The sequence below is a fragment of the Ovis aries genome, chromosome 12, assembly GCF_016772045.2.
Source record: "Ovis aries strain OAR_USU_Benz2616 breed Rambouillet chromosome 12, ARS-UI_Ramb_v3.0, whole genome shotgun sequence".
NCBI lineage: Eukaryota > Metazoa > Chordata > Mammalia > Artiodactyla > Bovidae > Ovis > Ovis aries.
In genome coordinates this window covers 3124649-3142014 of record NC_056065.1, presented here as the reverse complement: position 1 = coordinate 3142014, position 17366 = coordinate 3124649, and the positions used below count along the sequence as shown (strand labels likewise).

The 17366-nt window shown below is 59.3% G+C and overlaps 1 protein-coding gene across 5 annotated transcripts in view; it reads right to left on the bottom strand.

Moving 5' to 3' along the window:
* Positions 1 to 493: 493 nt before the first annotated feature.
* The window catches only part of CDK18 (cyclin dependent kinase 18), a 28285-nt gene continuing 11412 nt past the window's right edge, over positions 494 to 17366 (bottom strand). For 3 of the 5 annotated variants that reach the window (XM_042256981.2, XM_060396283.1, XM_027976213.3), the window contains exons 2-16: positions 10398 to 10546; positions 10091 to 10230; positions 9377 to 9502; positions 8225 to 8281; positions 7160 to 7274; positions 6908 to 7002; positions 6656 to 6718; positions 5654 to 5777; positions 5438 to 5558; positions 4588 to 4685; positions 4266 to 4371; positions 4113 to 4155; positions 3067 to 3157; positions 2696 to 2773; positions 494 to 2047 (exon numbers count right to left, since the gene is read on the bottom strand). In XM_042256981.2, coding sequence (XP_042112915.1) covers positions 2013 to 2047; positions 2696 to 2773; positions 3067 to 3157; positions 4113 to 4155; positions 4266 to 4371; positions 4588 to 4685; positions 5438 to 5558; positions 5654 to 5777; positions 6656 to 6718; positions 6908 to 7002; positions 7160 to 7274; positions 8225 to 8281; positions 9377 to 9502; positions 10091 to 10230; positions 10398 to 10521 — 1416 coding nt within the window. In that variant the 5' untranslated portion in view covers positions 10522 to 10546 and the 3' untranslated portion in view covers positions 494 to 2012. The other 2 variants (XM_060396282.1, XM_042256982.2) reach the window with 2 other exon arrangements.

The window sequence follows — 17366 nt, the reverse complement described above, 5'->3', positions numbered from 1 at the left end:
CTGTGCAGTTACCATTGGGCTGGAAATACAGGTCTCCCTGGTTCTGCTGTGCTGGCCTTGACCATTCTCCACGTCAGCCCTCTCTTAAACCTTCCTCCCTGCCTCCCAAGAAGTCAGAGACTCACTCGGTTGGGGGAGCACAAAGGTCAGCTACATCAGACAGAACCCAGACCCTTCCCCAGGACCCCTGGCAGCAACTCGGGCCACGGCGGCAACAGAACCAAGTCCCAGGCCTCTCCTGCACCCATCCCGGGTGCCCGGGACTGACTGCCAGCCCTGAAGGCAGCAGCATCCAGAATACAGCAGGGAGAGTACAGGGCACCAGGCCCATGGCCAGAGTGGGCTCAGGGACACACACTAACCAAACTCTCCCCGCTTTATCTGCACAGACACAAGCCCGGCCTGCCCTCGGGGGCCTGGGGAGGCCCTTCCGTCCCCCACCTTTGGCATCAGTTTGTCAACATCAGCTTTTGTGCAGGAGACTCCTCACTCCTTTCTGTACCACATGAATTAAATATATTATCTGTCTTTATGCTGAGTCACAGGATATTCACAGTACAGTGGTGGGGGGTGGGGATGGGGACTTATGGGGAAGCCAAGACCCTCCAGGGCTGCTCCTCAGGCAGAAGAGGGTGGGCAGGGGGCCTGGCCTCCCTTTGGCATTGACGTCTAAGACCCAGCCCAGTGTTGAGACTTTGGGAATACAAGAGGTATGCTCCATAGGGGGGTGGAGGCGCCTTCTCTGGGGCCACGGCCCAGCACACTCCCAGTCCCCTGGAGCTCAGGGTAAGAGCCAACCCCATCCCGCCCCACCTTCCTGCATCTCAGACTGTGGGCCTGGCCTCCTCTGGGCATGGAGAGGCTCCAGTCAGGCCAGAGCAAGGACAGAGCCACGGGCACTGGGGAGGAGCAGAAGAGGAAGGCTGTGCAACACCACCGAGCTGGGGCCGGCCTGACACCAGGCTCAGGGTGAGCCTGCACACCCAGGCGCTGCCCGCAGGATGCTGGTCCAGGGCCCCATGTGACTGGCTGGGCCACCAGCAGCACACGGGGCCCCTGGCAAGGAGCGGGCCGCGGGGACAAGTCGGGGGGAATGGGAGAGGGGGGTGCGGCTCTGTCGCTCTGGGGACGGCCGCCCCCGCACTCGGGGATGAGAAGCAGGAAGAGCTCTCGGGAGACGGCAGACTGGTAGGAGCGGGAGGCAGAGCTCCCAGGGCAGTGCCCCACCGCCTGCAGTTTAAGGCGATCCCGCTCAGACTGGGGGGGAGGGCGGGCTCCACGGAGCTGCAGGAGCGTGGCCAGGGAGCCAGGGCCCCGTGGGACTGGCTGGGCCACCAGCAGCACACGGGGCCCCTGGCAAGGAGCGGGCCATGGGGACAAGTCGGGGGGAATGGGAGAGGGGTGCGGCTCTGTCGCTCTGGGGACGGCCGCCCCCACAGGTGGGAGGGGCTTTGGCACAAACGTTGGCACCCAGGGTTCCAGGGTCCCAGACAAGGTGCCATGTCACTTCCTGCTCTCAGAGGGGAAACAGGGGAAAGATGTGCGGGCTCCCAGGGGCCTGAAAGGGTCTCAACCAAACTGATGAGGCAGGCAGGCAGGCAGGCCCCCGGGAGGTCGGGGGGCACAGCGCCGCCCATGTCCAAGGCACAGTGCTCAGCTCAGCCTCTGGACTCTCCAGTCCCTGTGGGTTCCCCGCTGGTGCCCAAGGGCTTCAGGGTGGGAAAGTGCCTGAGGTTGCTCTCTGCCCACCACCTCTTCCAAAGGAAGCAGTTCATGCCTGGCCCCAGGGCAGGCAGTGGAGGGGTTGGTGTCTGGGCCAAGGGGTTGGTGTCTGGGGAGGCACATGGGAAGCAGGGAGAGGAAGCAGCCACGGACAGCTGGGCTGCCCAAGGTCTCCCGGGCCGGCCACCAGCCCTCACGCATCTGTCCTCCGAGGCCGCACGGGCCCCATCCCGCTGCAGCTGTGCACGGTGTGACCTCTCGCCCCTGGGCCACAGGAGGGCGGGCACAGCTCAGAAGATGCTCTGTCGGCGGTTCTTCCCTCGCCCTGGAAAATGGAAGGAAAGATGTGGAGCTGCAAGGAGGAGGCGGGGGCCAAGGTCGCCTGAGATCAGCAGGGACGGACTGCTCTGCCAGAGCCAGCAAGGGCATGCGCTCAGGAGCTGGTCAGTCCTGAGCTCTAATCCCATCCCTTCTACTCACTCACTATGTGAAACTGCAGCTCAGCCTCCCAGAGCCTCAGTCTCCTTGCCTGAGAAATGGGGAGCATTAACCAATGGCATCGACTTCAATGAAAATTTTAGGATTAAATAAGATGCTATATGGAAAGCACTTATCACATCTGAGGCCATCAGCTAGTCTGGAAATAAGTGCAGTTCTCCCAGGATAGAGGCTACACCTGGAGCTCAGAATGTGCTGAGAGAAGGCACCAGGAAACGGGCACACCTTCATGGGGCTACTTTCAGATGTGGCATTCTGTCTGGGGCGCGGGTTGAGGAGGAAGACACAAGGAGGAAGCCTGGGCAGCAGATAGGGAAACCGGCCCTGCCCTGCTCCCTGCAGGCCCCCGGAAGAGAGGCCTGGGTCGGGGAGGAGCCCCCATCTCCCGGCCCTATCTCTGTTCCTCAGGAAGGCAAGTGCTGCCCGCCCTGGCCTCCTCTAGTCAGGGTGAGCAATGGGGAGGACAGGCCCCTACCTGGCTGCTGGAAGGCCAGACCCCGGTAGCCGGGGTCCTTCTGGAGCTGGATCTCCTTCAGGGAGAAGAGGGAGGCAGCTGCGGGCAGAGAGGGCACAGGCCGGGAGGCCACTCAGCGAGCCGGCTCCACTCCCGCAGTCTGCAGCCCCTCGCCCACCACGCGCGGGGAGCTGGGCACCCCTTCAGTCAGGCTGGCAGCCCCAGGATGACTGGGTTTGCTCCCCTCGTTACTAAGGAAAACCCGGGGACAGGGAGCCAGGTTGCTCAGCCAGACCTGGGCCCTGGGCTCTGGGCTCTGCTCCCTCCTCGCCCAGACCCACTGCCCCGTTCCCGGGTCCAGGGAGGCCCCCCAGCCTCGCCCTCGCACTCACTGTCTTCCAGCTGGTGCACACGCTCCCCCAGAGACCGGAAGTAGGGGTGCCTCAGGGCCGCCTCTGCTGACTCTCGGCTCTTCGATTCATACTGAAAGGCAGAGGGTGGTGGCTGCAGGGACCCCTCTGGCAATATGACCCCTACGCTTAGTCCCCTGGCCCAGATGAGAGGGCCAGTCTGACCTGAGCAACACTTCGGGTCACCTAGCTGCTGCTGCTGCTGCTGCTAAGTCACTTCAGTCGTGTCCGACTCTGTGCAACCCCATAGACAGCAGCCCACCAGGCTCCTCCGTCCCTGGGATTCTCCAGGCAAGAGTACTGGAGTGGGCTGCCATTGCCTTCTCCAGTGCATGCATGCATGGTAAGCCGCTTCAGTCATGTCCGACTCTGTGCGACCCCATGGACAGCAGCCTACCAGGCTGCTCCGTCCCTGGGATTCTCCAGGCAAGAGTACTGGAGTGGGCTGCCATTGCCTTCTCCACCTAGCTGCTAGCCCAGCTCAAGACTGGCCCAGAGCTCAGGGTCCCAGGTCCCCAGCCACCAGGAGAGAACAAGACACGGGACTTAAAGAAAATGATCTCTTTGGGGGATGGAAATACAGATGCAAAAGTATACACAATTATAACTTGAATACCAGTAATGCTAACAAGTAATGCTAAGAACCACCCTTACTGGGCGCTTGAGCAAGGCGGGCACCGTTCTAAGTGTCTTCAACAACCTCACTTTACCCTCACAACCATCTTACAAGGTGTGAGTGATTCACTCTACTGTGCAGCTGAGCCAAGCGAGGCACAGCTGAGCTCTGTAACCTGCCCACGGGCTACGCAGCTGGGGTTTGAACTGGGTTTTCGATGTGGAGCACGCCTGCTCTGAAGTCTGGGGAGGCCGGCGCTCCTCTCGTGCGGGGGGGGGGGGGGGGGGGGGGGGGGGGGGGGGGTCCCAGGGAGCCCCAAGCCCGGCCCGGGGCTGGGACTGGGGGCCAGGATGACGTCCTGAGGCTTTAGCTCCCTGCCTGCTGGGCCACGGCCTGCAGGGAGCACACTCACCAGGAGGAGGCTGCTCAGGAGGTTGATGCCGTCAGGGTCCAACCTGCGGGAGGAAGGAGCTAGCTCAGGCCTGTGGGGGCGCAGCGAGCCCCAAGGCCGCTTCCCCGAGGGGCCGTGAGGACCACAGGGACAGGAGCGGGGCGGAGGGGCTACCTGGGAGCGTGGCTGAGCAGCGGCTGGGGGAGGTACCGGGGGAAGTTGTAGGCTCGGAACTCCGACAAGGCCATCACACCGGGCCACGTCTCTTCCGTGGGGGTCCCTGGGGAGATGAGAAGGGGTTGGGAGGGTGAGAGGCCAGGGCCGAGGGCGACGTTGGGGTGGGGGTGGGTGGCAAGGGAGGAGGTGGGGGCAGAGAGTGGCCGCCGCCCCCGGGACCCCCGCCCTGGAGGATCTCCCCGGTCCCAGGAAGTGTCCGCGCTGGACGGGGTGCTGGCGCCCCCTCGAGGTGAGACGGGGGGAGCGGCAGGAGACTGACCGAGGAGTCGGAAGATGAGGTGCAGCTCCTCCTTGACCGTGGAGCCAGGGAAGAGCGGCCTCCCTGTGGCCATCTCGTAGTGGATGCAGCCCACACCCCTGCAGGAAGCGATGGGCAGGGCTGGCGTCAGCCTGGGCGTCCTTGCACCCACGCTCCCTGGCGCTGCTCCCCCGCGATCGCCGCCACGGACGCTCGAGTGGGTCACGGCACGGGGATGGGGGGGCCGAGGCTCCTAGCACAGCATGGCCCTCCACTGCAGTCTCCGTTTGGGGAGCCTCTGGGCTTCAGGACGCTTTGATCTCTCCCCCTTTTACTCTGTAGGGTTGGCGTCTGCATAGCCAGCACCCCTGTGGCAGCTCTTCAAGCTGCGCTATCTCACTCTGTCCATCAGGTACCCCCACCGGAAGAGAGAAGCCCCCAGATTCACTCTCCAAGGAAACCACGGCATACTGCAGAGGCCATTCATCGGAGATCTGTGTTTTACCTGGAAACCTGGGCCAACTTTTCATTCTACACTGAATCCTGTGTGTGTTAATTTTAATACAAAAATAATGCATCCTTTCTAAATTTTTCAGCGGAACTGATGCTTGGGGAAGATTCATCATATGCACTGTGGGGGACCCCTGTACCCTCTGGTGACCCACTGTGTGCTCCTGGTGGGTATTTCAGAAGCACAGCCCAGCACAGTCTGTTGAGAACCAGGGAAACCCTGATGTAGCCCTGACTTAGTTCTCTGATATCCAGTTCAGTAGGATGCCACATAGCTTTTATTCAAAGGAAGTTAGACAGTCCTTTGAAGAAGCCCGTGGGGCAACAGAGGTGAGTCGGGAGGTCCCACAGGCTCGCTTACCACATGTCTAGGGGGGTGGAGTACTCTGTGGACCCCAGCAGCACGTCGGGGGGCCTGTACCACAGGGTCACCACCTCATTGGAGTAGGTCTTCGTGGGCACTGACTTGGCCCGGGCCAGTCCTAGGAGCAAACCGTCACTGCACCTCCCTGCTCCATGCATTCGCGTCCCGGAGAGTCTCTGGGGTCCTCCCAGCCCCGGGGGCTCTGGCCCTCACCAAAATCGGCCAGCTTCAGCTCCCCTCTCTCGTTGATGAGCAGGTTCTGGGGCTTCAGGTCCCGGTGCAGGATCTTGCGGCGGTGGCAGTAGGCGAGGCCCCGGAGCAGCTGGAACATGAAAATCTGCGGGGAGAGAAGGGAGGGGGCAGCCCGAGGTGGGAGCACGCCTGGGGCTGGGGAGGAAGGGAGCCTGCACCTCTGCCCTGGGGCTGGGGCGGGGTGGGGGACCAACTGGGTGGAGGTGAAGTACTGGAGGCTACCTGGTTCTCCTGCCCACGTGGACACCCTGTCCTAGGCCCACCCAGAGGGGAGGGCACCAGGCACACAGAGGAGGCAGCAGGGTGGGCAGGAGAGAGCGCTCCAGCAGGGAGCTGAGCGGGGCCTCTGTGGGCCAGGAAGCGTGCCCACTCAGGAGGAGCCATTCACTCCTGCGAGCTTCCCCGGAAGCTCCTCTTCACCCTGGCAGGTAACTGGTGCTCTCAAGCGACAAAAGCTGGGGTGGGGAGGGTTACACCAGCTGTTGGGGGGGCAGTCCATGGACAGACGTGATGGAAGCGGGGAGGGCTACAGCAGGCCTAGGGGGGCAGTCTGTGGACAGATGTGCTGGAAGCGGGGAGGGTTACAGCAGGCCTGGGGGGGCAGTCTGTGGACAGATGTGCTGGAAGCGGGGAGGGTTACAGCAGGCCTTGCAGGGGCGGTCCGTGGACTCATGTGCTGGAAGCGGGAAGCATTACACCAGCCCTGGGGGGCAGTCCATGGACAGATGTGCTGGAAGCGGGGAGGGTTACACCAGCCCTGGGGGAGACAGTCCATGGATAGACGTGCTGGAACCGGGGAGCGTTACAGAAGCCCTGGGGGAGGCAATCCATGGACAGATGTGCTGGAAGCGGGGAGGGTTACAGCAGCCCTGGGGGTGGGGGGTGGTCCATGGACAGATGAGCTGGAAGCGCGGAGGGTTAAAGCAGGCCTTGCAGGGCGGTCTGTGACAAGCAGGCTCTCACCTTGACGTTGTGCATGCTCATGAGGCTCCCGCAGTGGTCCAGATACTGCTTCAGGTCACGGTCCTGGAACACGGCGCCTGGCTCAGCCCCACCCTGACCCGAACCCTGGCCAGAAGCCCTCCTGGAGGCGGGGCCCAGCCCGGGAGTGGGACAGGCCCCCGGCTCCGAGCCGCCCCTAAGCCTGGGCCCTTGGCCTCTGGGAACAAGGCCCGGGCCACCTCCACGCTCTGCCCCAGCCCCATGCCCACTCACCAGGTACTCAAACACCAGGGTGAGGGAGCGCTCCGTGTGCACGAGGTCATGCAGGGTCACGATGTTGGCGTGCTTCAGGTTCCGCAGGAGAGACACTATGGGCGACAGGCGCGCCTGAGCCCCGCGTGCCCCTCACCCCTCTTCCTGGGATCAGCCTCGGGGGTCCCCCCCCAGCCATGTCTCCTAGCCCCTAGCTGCCCCCAGGCTCAGGACCCCCCGGAGCCTCAAGCCCGCAGGAGCCTCGGTGCGCACCCTCGCGGATGGCAGTGCAGGGCGCCCCCTCCTCGTGCTCCAGCCGGATCTCCTTCAGGGCCACGAGGTTCTCTGTCAGTTTGCTGCGCCCCTTGAAGACTGTGGCATAGGTTCCCTGGGAGCAAGAACAGCAGTCAGGGCCAGCTCTCCTCTGTCCAACGCCCTCCTCTCTGTGCCTCTGCCTGGGCTGTGATGTGGGCCAGACTGCCCTGCCAACTGGAAGAGGAAACGGCAACCCACTCCAGTATTCCTGCCTGGGAAATCCCACGGACAGAGGAGCCTGGTGGGCTACAGTCCACGGGGTCTCAAACAGGCGGACATGACTGAAGTGACTTGGCGTGCACACCCTGCCTACCCTCCCCACCCCGTGCACTTCACTGGAATGCTCATTCCTCCAAAGCCTGCTTCTCTGTGAGGCCGTCCCTAACTCCTCCCCGGTCGGAAGGAGCGTCTCTCCTGCACGCTCCCAGCAGGCAAGGTGCCCCTCTATTACAGCATTAGTTTTGTTCTCCCTTATATTCTGTCAACGTTTACACGCAGGCCTCCTCTGGCTCCCTAGAAGGATAGGGCTACACTCTCCTCCTCTCTGCAAACCATTGCTCACCCCCCAGCCTGGAACACAGAGGCCAGTGCAGTGGCAACAGAAATAGCCAGTAAACACACAGTGCAAAAGCTTATTCTAGGGACCTCCTCAGTCCTCACAGTGCCCTCCACTGACAGAGGGGGAAATCAAGGCACAGGGGGCGGTCACCCCAGAGCTCACCCCAGGCCACACAGCTAGCCAACAGTGGAGCTGGGACGTGATCCTAGGCATGAAGTACTTGCAGAATAAAAAGACTGCATTCTGACCCAGAGTCCATCAGCCACTCCATCCTTAGGGCCTCAGGGCCTCCTCCAGGACCTGGGCCCACCTTAACACCTGCCGAAGGCTTGGCCAGACAGACTGCATGGCCAAGAGCGTAGATGGCAGGAGCTGTGGGCAGGGGCATGTGAGTGCAGACCAGAGAGGCTGGGGAGACCCCCTTCCTCCTCCTCGCCATCCTGCCTGGCAACCTGGCTTCTTACCTCCCCCAGTTTGTCCAGTTTCACGTATGTTTCCAGTTTCCCAAAGCCGATATCTGACTGAGAGAGAGACAAAGCATCTGTGAGCCCGAAGGCCCCCGCCTACGGCCACTCTCCCCGCCCTGGGCTCCAGGCGAGAAGGGAACGAGACCCTGCGGGTCCGACGCGAGCAGGGGGAGGGCAGTGCCAGGTGTTCTCTCCCCGTCTTCTCTCTGGCCCTGGGAGTGAGTTTCTTTCTCCCATGGCAGCGCAGGGACCAGAGCCCAGGGTGCAGGCCTGGGATTGCCCCATGCCTTCATCACCTGTCTCCATCCTGCTCAGAAGCCCCTCAAGGACAGGAACTGTACCTTTTCTGTCACCGCACCTTGAGTGTCCAGTTCAGAACCCACTTCCCTACAGCCTCCCATCAGCACACTTGCTCTCACTCAGCACTCAGTTCAGTTCAGTTGCTCATTTGTGTCCGACTCTTTGCGACCCCATGAACCACAGCACGCCAGGCCTCCCTGTCCATCACCAACTCCCAGAGTCCACCCAAACCCATGTCCATTGAGTCGGTGTTGCCATCCAACCATCTCATCCTCTGTCATCCCCTTCTCCTCCTGCCCTCAATCTTTCCCAGCATCAGAGTCTTTTCAAATGAGTCAGCTCTTCGCATCAGGTGGCCAAAGTATTGGAGTTTCAGCTTCAACATCAGTCCCTCCAATAAACACCCAGGACTGATCTCCTTTAGGATGAATTGGTTGGATCTCCTTGCACTACAACCCTTAAAAGTATGGATTCCCGGGCCCCACCACCCAGAGTCTGATTCTGTAGGTATCTGGATGGGGGATCAGAATCTGTGTTTTGTAAGATTTCCAAAGGAAATCTGACAGGCCAAGGCTCAGAAACACGTGCTAGCTGGCTTACTGATCTCATCTCAGTGAAGACTCAGGAACCCAGAGTGGGCCCAGCTCCATCACTGGTGGGACCCAACTGGGGAATGGAGATGGACAAAGGAGGATCCGCTGTGGGAATCCTATATAGCCAGCAGGTGGCGCTAGAGGCCCAGAAACCTCCCTGGAAACCGCTGCAGGCCTCAGCTGGGACAGGCTAAACCAGGACCATGCAGGGGAGTGGGTGGCCACTCTGGTGACCTCTGACCTTCTTAGGACTCACCAGGGAGGCGCGGCGGGACATTCGGGTGAGCGGTTTGGGCAGGTCTGGGCTCTCCAGCTGCAGCTTCTGCAGGAACTCCTGGGGCAGGCGGATGTCCATGGGCAGAGAGAGCCTCTTACTGATGTCCTGCAGGGGCCAGGATGGAACAAGGTGTCCGAGTTTGCTCCCGGCTAGCCAGGGCTTGTGGGGCCTGCATCTCCCAGCCTGGGTCTCTCCTTCCCTGTGAACAGTCCTAGCAGGATTGAATCATGGGTGAGGATTGCTTCAAAGTTGTGCTCAGGGGCAAACATGAGCATCCAGGTGGTGCTGGGTGACCTCAGGAGGTCCCTTGCCCTCTCTGAGCCTCAGAGTCACCATCTGCAGCCTGAGACTCCTGTAGACACTGCTTCTGTGAGCCTGTTTTTCATACATTTGGGCACATGGATATGGGCCATAAGAACAATAGTCAAATTGTCTAGCCCTTGCTGTGTACCAGGAATGTTCTGAGCACGTGGCATATATTAACTCATTTCATCTTCATCATGATCATTTTAACATAAGGAGACTGTGGTATGCAGAGGCTGAGTAACCCACTCGAAGTTACAGATCTAATCAATAGCAGAGCTGGGTTTTGAACCCCTGAAGTCTGGCTCCAAGGCAACCACCTTCCTGGGCACACACACTTGTGGATGTGTCTCTTATCACGTCCATAGCATAGAGCCCGGAGCCCCTCACCTCCATGGAGAAGCGGCGTTGGTTCTGCCGCCGGTACTGCACACCTGGGGACGGCTGCCCGGGGTCCTCCCCACTGTCTGTGGGGGAGAAGGTGCTGGACTCTGGCTGGGGATCTCCACCAAGAGGACCAAGCTGCAGGTCTGAAGGGAGAGGCATCAGCTACCCTCCCAGCCTCTGCCCCGGGGTGGGGGCGGAGTGGGGAGTCCAGTCCACCCTGACCTCTGTCCCTCCCCACCAGGGCCAGCTGTGCTGGTGTGTGGGAAGGCAGGGTAGGCGAGGGGTGGGGAAAGGGCCCCAGACCCCTCACCCTCGTTGCGCCGGTTGTGGAGCTGGTTGAACTGCTCTGTGAACTCCGCCAAGGACTCCTCAATGGTCTCAGTGCGGGGCACGGATAGGGAGAAGCGGCGCTTAAAGTTCTTCATCTTGTTCATGATCGGCAGGGAGCAGTGGCGGGTCCTGAGGCAGGAGAGGTGAGAACGGATGAGAACAGGTGAGAATGGGTGAGAACAGGTGAGAATGGGTGAGAATGGGTGAGAACAGGTGAAAAAAAGATGAGAACAGGAGAGAACAGGAGAGAATGGGTGAGAACGGATGACAACAGATGAGAACAGTTGAAAAAGATGAGAACGGGTGAGAACAGGTGAGAATGGGTGAGAACAGGTGAGAACGGATGAGAACAGGTGAGAATGGGTGAGAACAGGTGAGAATGGGTGAGAATGGGTGAGAACAGGTGAAAAAAAGATGAGAACAGGAGAGAACAGGAGAGAATGGGTGAGAACGGATGACAACAGATGAGAACAGTTGAAAAAGATGAGAACGGGTGAGAACAGGTGAGAATGGGTGAGAACAGGTGAGAATGGATGAGAACAGGTGAGAATGGGTGAGAACAGGTGAGAATGGGTGAGAATGGGTGAGAACGGATGAGAACAGTTGAGAATGGATGACAACAGATGAGAATAGTTGAAAAAGATGAGAACTGGTGAGAACTGGTGAGAACGGATGAGAATGGGTGAGAACAGGTGAGAACGGGTGAGAACAGGTGAGAAAAGATGAGAACAGGTGAGAACTGGTGAGAACGGATGAGAATGGGTGAGAACAGGTGAGAATGGGTGAGAACAGGTGAGAAAAGATGAGAACAGGTGAGAACTGGTAAGAACAGATGAGAATGGGTGAGAACAGGTGAGAATGGGTGAGAAAAGATGAGAACAGGTGAGAACGGATGAGAATGGGTGAGAACAGGTGAGAATGGGTGAGAACAGGTGAGAAAAGATGAGAACAGGTGAGAACTGGTGAGAACGGATGAGAATGGGTGAGAACAGGTGAGAATGGGTGAGAACAGGTGAGAATGGGTGAGAACAGGTGAAAAAAAGATGAGAACAGGCGAGAACAGGAGAGAACGGATGAGAACAGGTGAAAAAGATGAGAACGGGTGAGAACTGGTGAGAACAGATGAAAATGGGTGAGAACAGCTGAGAACGGGTGAGAACGGATGAGAATGGGTGAGAACAGGTGAAAAAGATGAGAACGAGTGAGAACGGGTGAGAACAGGTGAGAAAAGATGAGAACGGGTGAGAACAGGTGAGACCGGATGAGAATGGGTGAGAACAGGTGAGAATGGATGAGAATAGGTGAAAAAAGATGAGAACATGTAAGAATGGGTGAGAAAGGATGAGAACAGGTGAGAATGGATGAGAACAGGTGAGAACGGATGAGAACAGGTGAGAATGGGTGAACAGGTGCGAAAGGGTGAGAACATGTGCGAAAGGGTGAGAACATGTGCGAAAGGGTGAGAGCAGGTGAGAAAAGGTGAGAATGGATGAAAACGGGTGAGAACAGGTGCGAACAGATGAGAACAGGTGAGAACGGGTGCAAACGGATGAAAATGGATGAGAACAGGTGAGAACGGGTGAGAACAGGTGAGCATGGGTGAGAACAGGTGAGAAAAGTTGAGAACAGGTGAGGACAGGTGAGAAAAGGTAAGAATGGGTGAGGACAGGTGAGAACGAGTGAGGACAGGTGAGAAAAGGTGAGAACGGGTGAGGACAGGTGAGAACGGGTGAGGACAGGTGAGGACAGGTGAGAACGGGTGAGAACGGGTGAGGACAGGTGAGAACAGGTGAAAATGGGTGCAAATGGCTGAGAACAGGTGAGACCATGTGAGAACGGGTGAGCACGGGTGAGAATGGTTGAGAATGAGCGAGAATGGATGAGAACAGGTAAGAACGGATGAGAACGTGCAGCGGGTCTGGTCGACAGCAAATGTGAATCCTGGGTCTTCCCATCAAGCTCTGTCAATCACCCTGCACTTGGGGGCCAGGGCAACATGTTCCTAACCGTCTTCCTTCCTGGGAATCTTATCCCCTCTGGATTCCCTGCCCCTGGGGAGATATTCACAATGTATATCAAGAAGCAGAGAAAAGTATTGCTCATAATAGTGGCTTGATGTACCAACAGGATCCTGAAGGCCCCCCCAAGGCCAGACGGTAGCCTTTTAGTTGCTGGAGGCCTAGAGAGTTCTGGAAGGAGGCTGGGGGGGCGGCAGGGAAGACACCAGAACCAGGTGGCCCCTGGGCCAGCAGCTCTTTACTGACTTACGTGGAGGAGGCTGAATATGTCAACGGACAGTAAGCCTAACTGATGGATGTCCATAAGCTGAACGCACCTTAGCCTACACCCTTGTAATGCAGTCTGGCCCAAACCATTTCATCCTAATACTGACACCTAGAAGCCCCTCTCTGGTTTGCTGTGAGTCTGCAGGAGACAGGAAAAGAGGGGAAAGGGATGAAGGGGAGGATGGGGGGAGGAGCTGGCCCTGCTCCCATCTCTCCTGCTGAAATATGGGAGGTCCGGAGCAGCTGAATGTCTCAGGGCAAAGGCAGAAGTTTGCCGGAAACAGACAGGCCCCCCTGGGGAGAGGATGCCGAGCACTGGTCCTTCCCACACAGAAGCCAGCAGGCAGGGCCTCCACTGCAGCGCAGACAGCGAAGCAGCGGGGCGGGCCGTCTGCTCGCCCCTGGGCCCCCTCCCCAGCGAGGAGGGGCTCCTCCTGAGGCTGCGCAGCCATCTTGGCCCCTGACAAGGGGCCCCCTGCCGGCCTCTCAGCGGCACTGGCGCCACTGCTTCTTCACGCCTACTCCTTCTCCGTTCTGCCCTGGAAACTCAGAGTGCGCCTCCCCTCCTCCCCTCCTCTCCGCGGTTTCATAAGCTTCCAGTGTGTCCACCCCCTCATTCTGCTCTGCCCACGTCTCCCTCAGCTACAGTAGGGCTGGGATCAAGAGGCCTCACCAGGCACCCCCCGCCCCCCACACCTGCCAAGAAGCCATCGGGGCCAGCCCTGTGATGGAAGGGACCACCCTGCACTCTCTCCGGGTTTCACCCGTGCACCAGGCACGGCCCCTCCCCAGAGGATGCTCTCAGCACTGTCACTGGCCAGTAACCAGTTGCCAAGGCAACCAGGCCCCTCCTGAATCCTGGTTTAAGGGATGATGGGTCAGTAACATGTTTACTTTGTGTAATGATCACATCCTTCTGTCCTCAGCCAGCCTGGAAAGGGTCCTTCCCCTGGGCCTGCAGGCTCCTGGCTGCCTCCAAAGGCAGCTAAGTAGAGACCTTCCAGCTCTCCTAGCCCAGACCCCCTGCTTCCTCAGGCTGGCACCTCTCAGAGAACAGGCCTCAGGTCCACACTGCCCGCTGAGCCTATCTCTGCCAGTGGGCCCTGAAGGCTCACTCAGTTCAGCCCAACAAATGAAGAGCCAGGCACTGGGGCTAGTGGTGAGTAAAGCCTGGTCCCTCTTCTCAAGGACGTGGGGCTGCGAGGACTCCTGAGGTGAGAAGGTAGCTGAGAACTCCTCTTGCAGCCTCCCTGCAAACCTCACCTGCCTGGAGCTTCCCTGCTTCTCCATCTCCAAGCTCATCCCCATCAGTCAACCTCAGCCGCCCCTCTGGGCTCTGTGTGACATCCCGAGCCCTCAGTCTTCAGGATTCTCATGGACAGAAAGCTCCCAGAGGCTGCCAGCCACCTCACTCTTGTGTGGAGCTCGCAGGGAAACGGGGGCAGGAACTGATGGAGGCAGCATGTAAGTTCCAGTGACAGGAGGGCCTCGACATGCCCTGCATGTTTGCCCACACCTCCCACACGACGGGACAGTGCTCTCCCCATTGCACAGACCGCCTGTTTACAAGTTGGGCAAACATCAGCATCAGCAAGGAGCGTCAGAAAAAATTCCGATTCTTCAGTCTCACTCTCAGATTCTAGAACTGAGGCTCTGAGGATGGTGTCTGGGAAAATGTGTTTGTAAAAACCATCCCCAGTGATCTGAACATTTGAGACATGGTTGGGAAGTAGCTGAGGCCCAGGTAAGGGATGGAATCTGCCCAGGTTTCCAGATGGCCCTAACATGCTGCGATGGGGAACCCAGGGGGTGGGGGGGGGCACAGGAAGGTGGGGTAAATGCTGAGTGGAGCACAAGGCCCCACCGGGAGGGAAGGAAACGACTGCCCTGCTCGAACTGACGCCCCAAGCTCAGTCATGGTCATCCTAGGGGGTGGGGGAACTGGGCACTTGGCTTCCTGAGGTCGTGTTCCACCAAGGTGGCGGGGGGGGGCAGTCACACCCTCTTCTAGAAACAGGGCTCCCCATAAAGCTGTCCTACAGTCTGGGATTTATGGGATGGCGGGTTGAGTTGGTGACTCAGGAATCCACCAGGAGCTGCCATAAATCTGATGCCCTTGCTCTTGTCTGGAGGGGAGGGGGAGGGAAACTCATCAAAAGCCTTGTGGGAGGGAGGTCCCCAATTTCTACAAGACAAAGGAGAACCAGCCTGAATTCCACCCGCCCTCCTCGTGGCTAAGTTAGGAGCAAGGAGCCACCAGTGGGCCCAGGAGGCATGGAAAGAGTGAAACTGGAGACTTGAGCAGGAACGCAGAGCCAAGTGATGCAGACAGACGACACGGGGGACCAGCTGCTCCCAGCCGGCCTGAGAAGAGAGAGAGGAAGTGGCTGCCGCTGCAGCAGCAGCGATGGGGGCGAGACGTCAGGATGGGCCTCCTGATGGCGGCCGGGGAGCAGGCAGCGGTAACCACGCAGAGAGTGGACACTGCTCTCCGATGGGGACAATTGGGGCATTGAACCCAGCAGGGTCTGAGTGCGACAGGGCAGACTGGGCAGTGAAGGATCTGTTGTTTCTTAGCTCAGGACACAAGATGCCTCTGTCACTTCTGGGGAGTGTCAGCTCCTCAGATTTGAGGGTCAAGGGGGAAGGGAGACAGGAAAAAGGCCTGTTACCTTCATGCAGTCGGCCCCTCACCCACCTCGGGGGACAGAAGGGCTCAGTGTCACCCAGCCTGAAGCCAGCCCAGGGCTGGACACAGTGTGGCCTTTGTCCCCAGGGCCAGGGAGCCATCTGGGGCTGTCCCCGGGCAACCGGTGCCAGGGGAAGAGGGAGACGCGTGTTCAGAGATGCTGGCCTGGCTGGGTGTGGGGGGTGCTGAAGGAGCAGTCCCCCTCGGGAGCTGCAGGGTTGGAAGGCAGAGCCCAGCCCTTCCTGCTGCCCAGGTGAGTCCATGAAGTTCTCGCCTACCTGCCATCACCTCCTCCTAGGCACACACCCGCCAGCCAGAGAAGTGTGTCACACGGCAGGAAAGGGGAGCTGGGCCAGGAGGACACTGACACTTCTCCAGAGGCCGCCGAGAGAAAGGGCAGGGCTCCTGCAGCGCTGGCCGGAGCGGGCACTCAGAGCCACCCTTCCAATCCTCTCTGGCTCCAGAGGGGAGCTGCCTTGCTCAAAATCATGCAGCCACTTCCCGGCTGTTGCCAAGTGCACAGCCTCCGTGACCGCGCCGCTGCTTTCTTCTCCTAGCTGGAACTGCCCCTGCCCCTCCAGAGGCCCAGGTCGTAAGTGCTGCTCTCTGCCTCCCGGTATCCTCCACCCTCACCCCAAATTCAAAGCCAGACCACCTCAGATGGCAGTTCTGCGCTAACGCTACAGGCCGAGGACAGTGTGCGGCCGTCGCTCGTAGGGACGCCATCGCTCGTAGTTCGGCTCTGGTCTTTCATTCCAGATTATTTGTTGAACACCCACCGCATGCCAGGCACTGTTGCTGACCCTGAGAACCTACTTGTGAACGAAACGGGCACTAATCCTGTCCTCATGGTGCTGACGCTCTAATGGGGGTGGGGAGAGGCAGCAGACGATATAATTAAATACAATTAAATAAAATGCACAGCATGTTAGATGGTGACAAGTGCAAGGGAGAAAAAACAGGAAAGAGACGGGGCGTGAGAGGCGAGGTGTTGTCATTTCAAATAGGGTGATCAGGAAGTCTTCCTTGAGAAGGTGGCATCTTCTGAGGAAAATTCTGAGAAGGCACCAGGGAGGGAGCTAGTCATACAGAATTCAGGGGAAGCAGGTAACAGGGAAACGGCAGGTGAAAAGGTCCTGAGGCAGAAGTGAGTTTGGGGTGGTCTGGAGAGCAGAGAGCAGCAGATTGTGCTGGGTCCCCGCGGGGTCTGGGAGGGCCTAAGGGGATGAGTGATCTGATTGGGTTCAGGTTCTAACAGGCTCCCTCTGACCGCAGCACAGGGGCCGCAGGGAGCCTGGCCAGGAGGTGGCAGTAACGGGGGCGATGACCGGGATCAGAGTGGCACAGCGGAAGCGGGGAGAAGCGCTGGGTCCCGGTGTATCACAAAGGGGCAGCTGGAGGGATTTGCTGACAGGCTGTGAGTGGGAAAAGAGAGAAAAGTGAGAAAAGAGTCACGCGGGGCTCTGCAGGGGTTGCCTGCGCCAGGGAGGGATGGGTGGGCACCGTGGGGGTGAGGTGCTGGGGGCGGAGGCCTGGTGGGTTTTGGGCAACAGCTTTACGTTCGCTGATGTCTGAGTTGGAGTGCTGAGTTGACACAAGGAAGGCACTCAGAAAATGTCAGCTCTCTTTTCTCTCTTTTTCCCTCGGCTTCCGGCACAGATGTAAAAATATCAGAAAAGAGTCCCATATAAAGCTCATCCTATAACACACATCCCTCACAGACATTCCTACCGTCCATAAGGCGCTTTGAGGCCTTGGGATGGAAGAGGAACGGGAAGCAGGGGACGTGGTGGGCAATGGGCAGGCCGGAGCCTCCAGGCAGAGAGGGCAGGGCAGGCAGGAGGGGTCCCCGTGGCTGACACCCCCAGGCAGAGCCCTCAGCCCTCGGGCGGACAGCACCCATCCCCGGAGAGGCCCCATCACCCCCCGTCCAGGAGGCACAGAGGCTCCCAGCCCCCAGGACAACCGCCGCCAG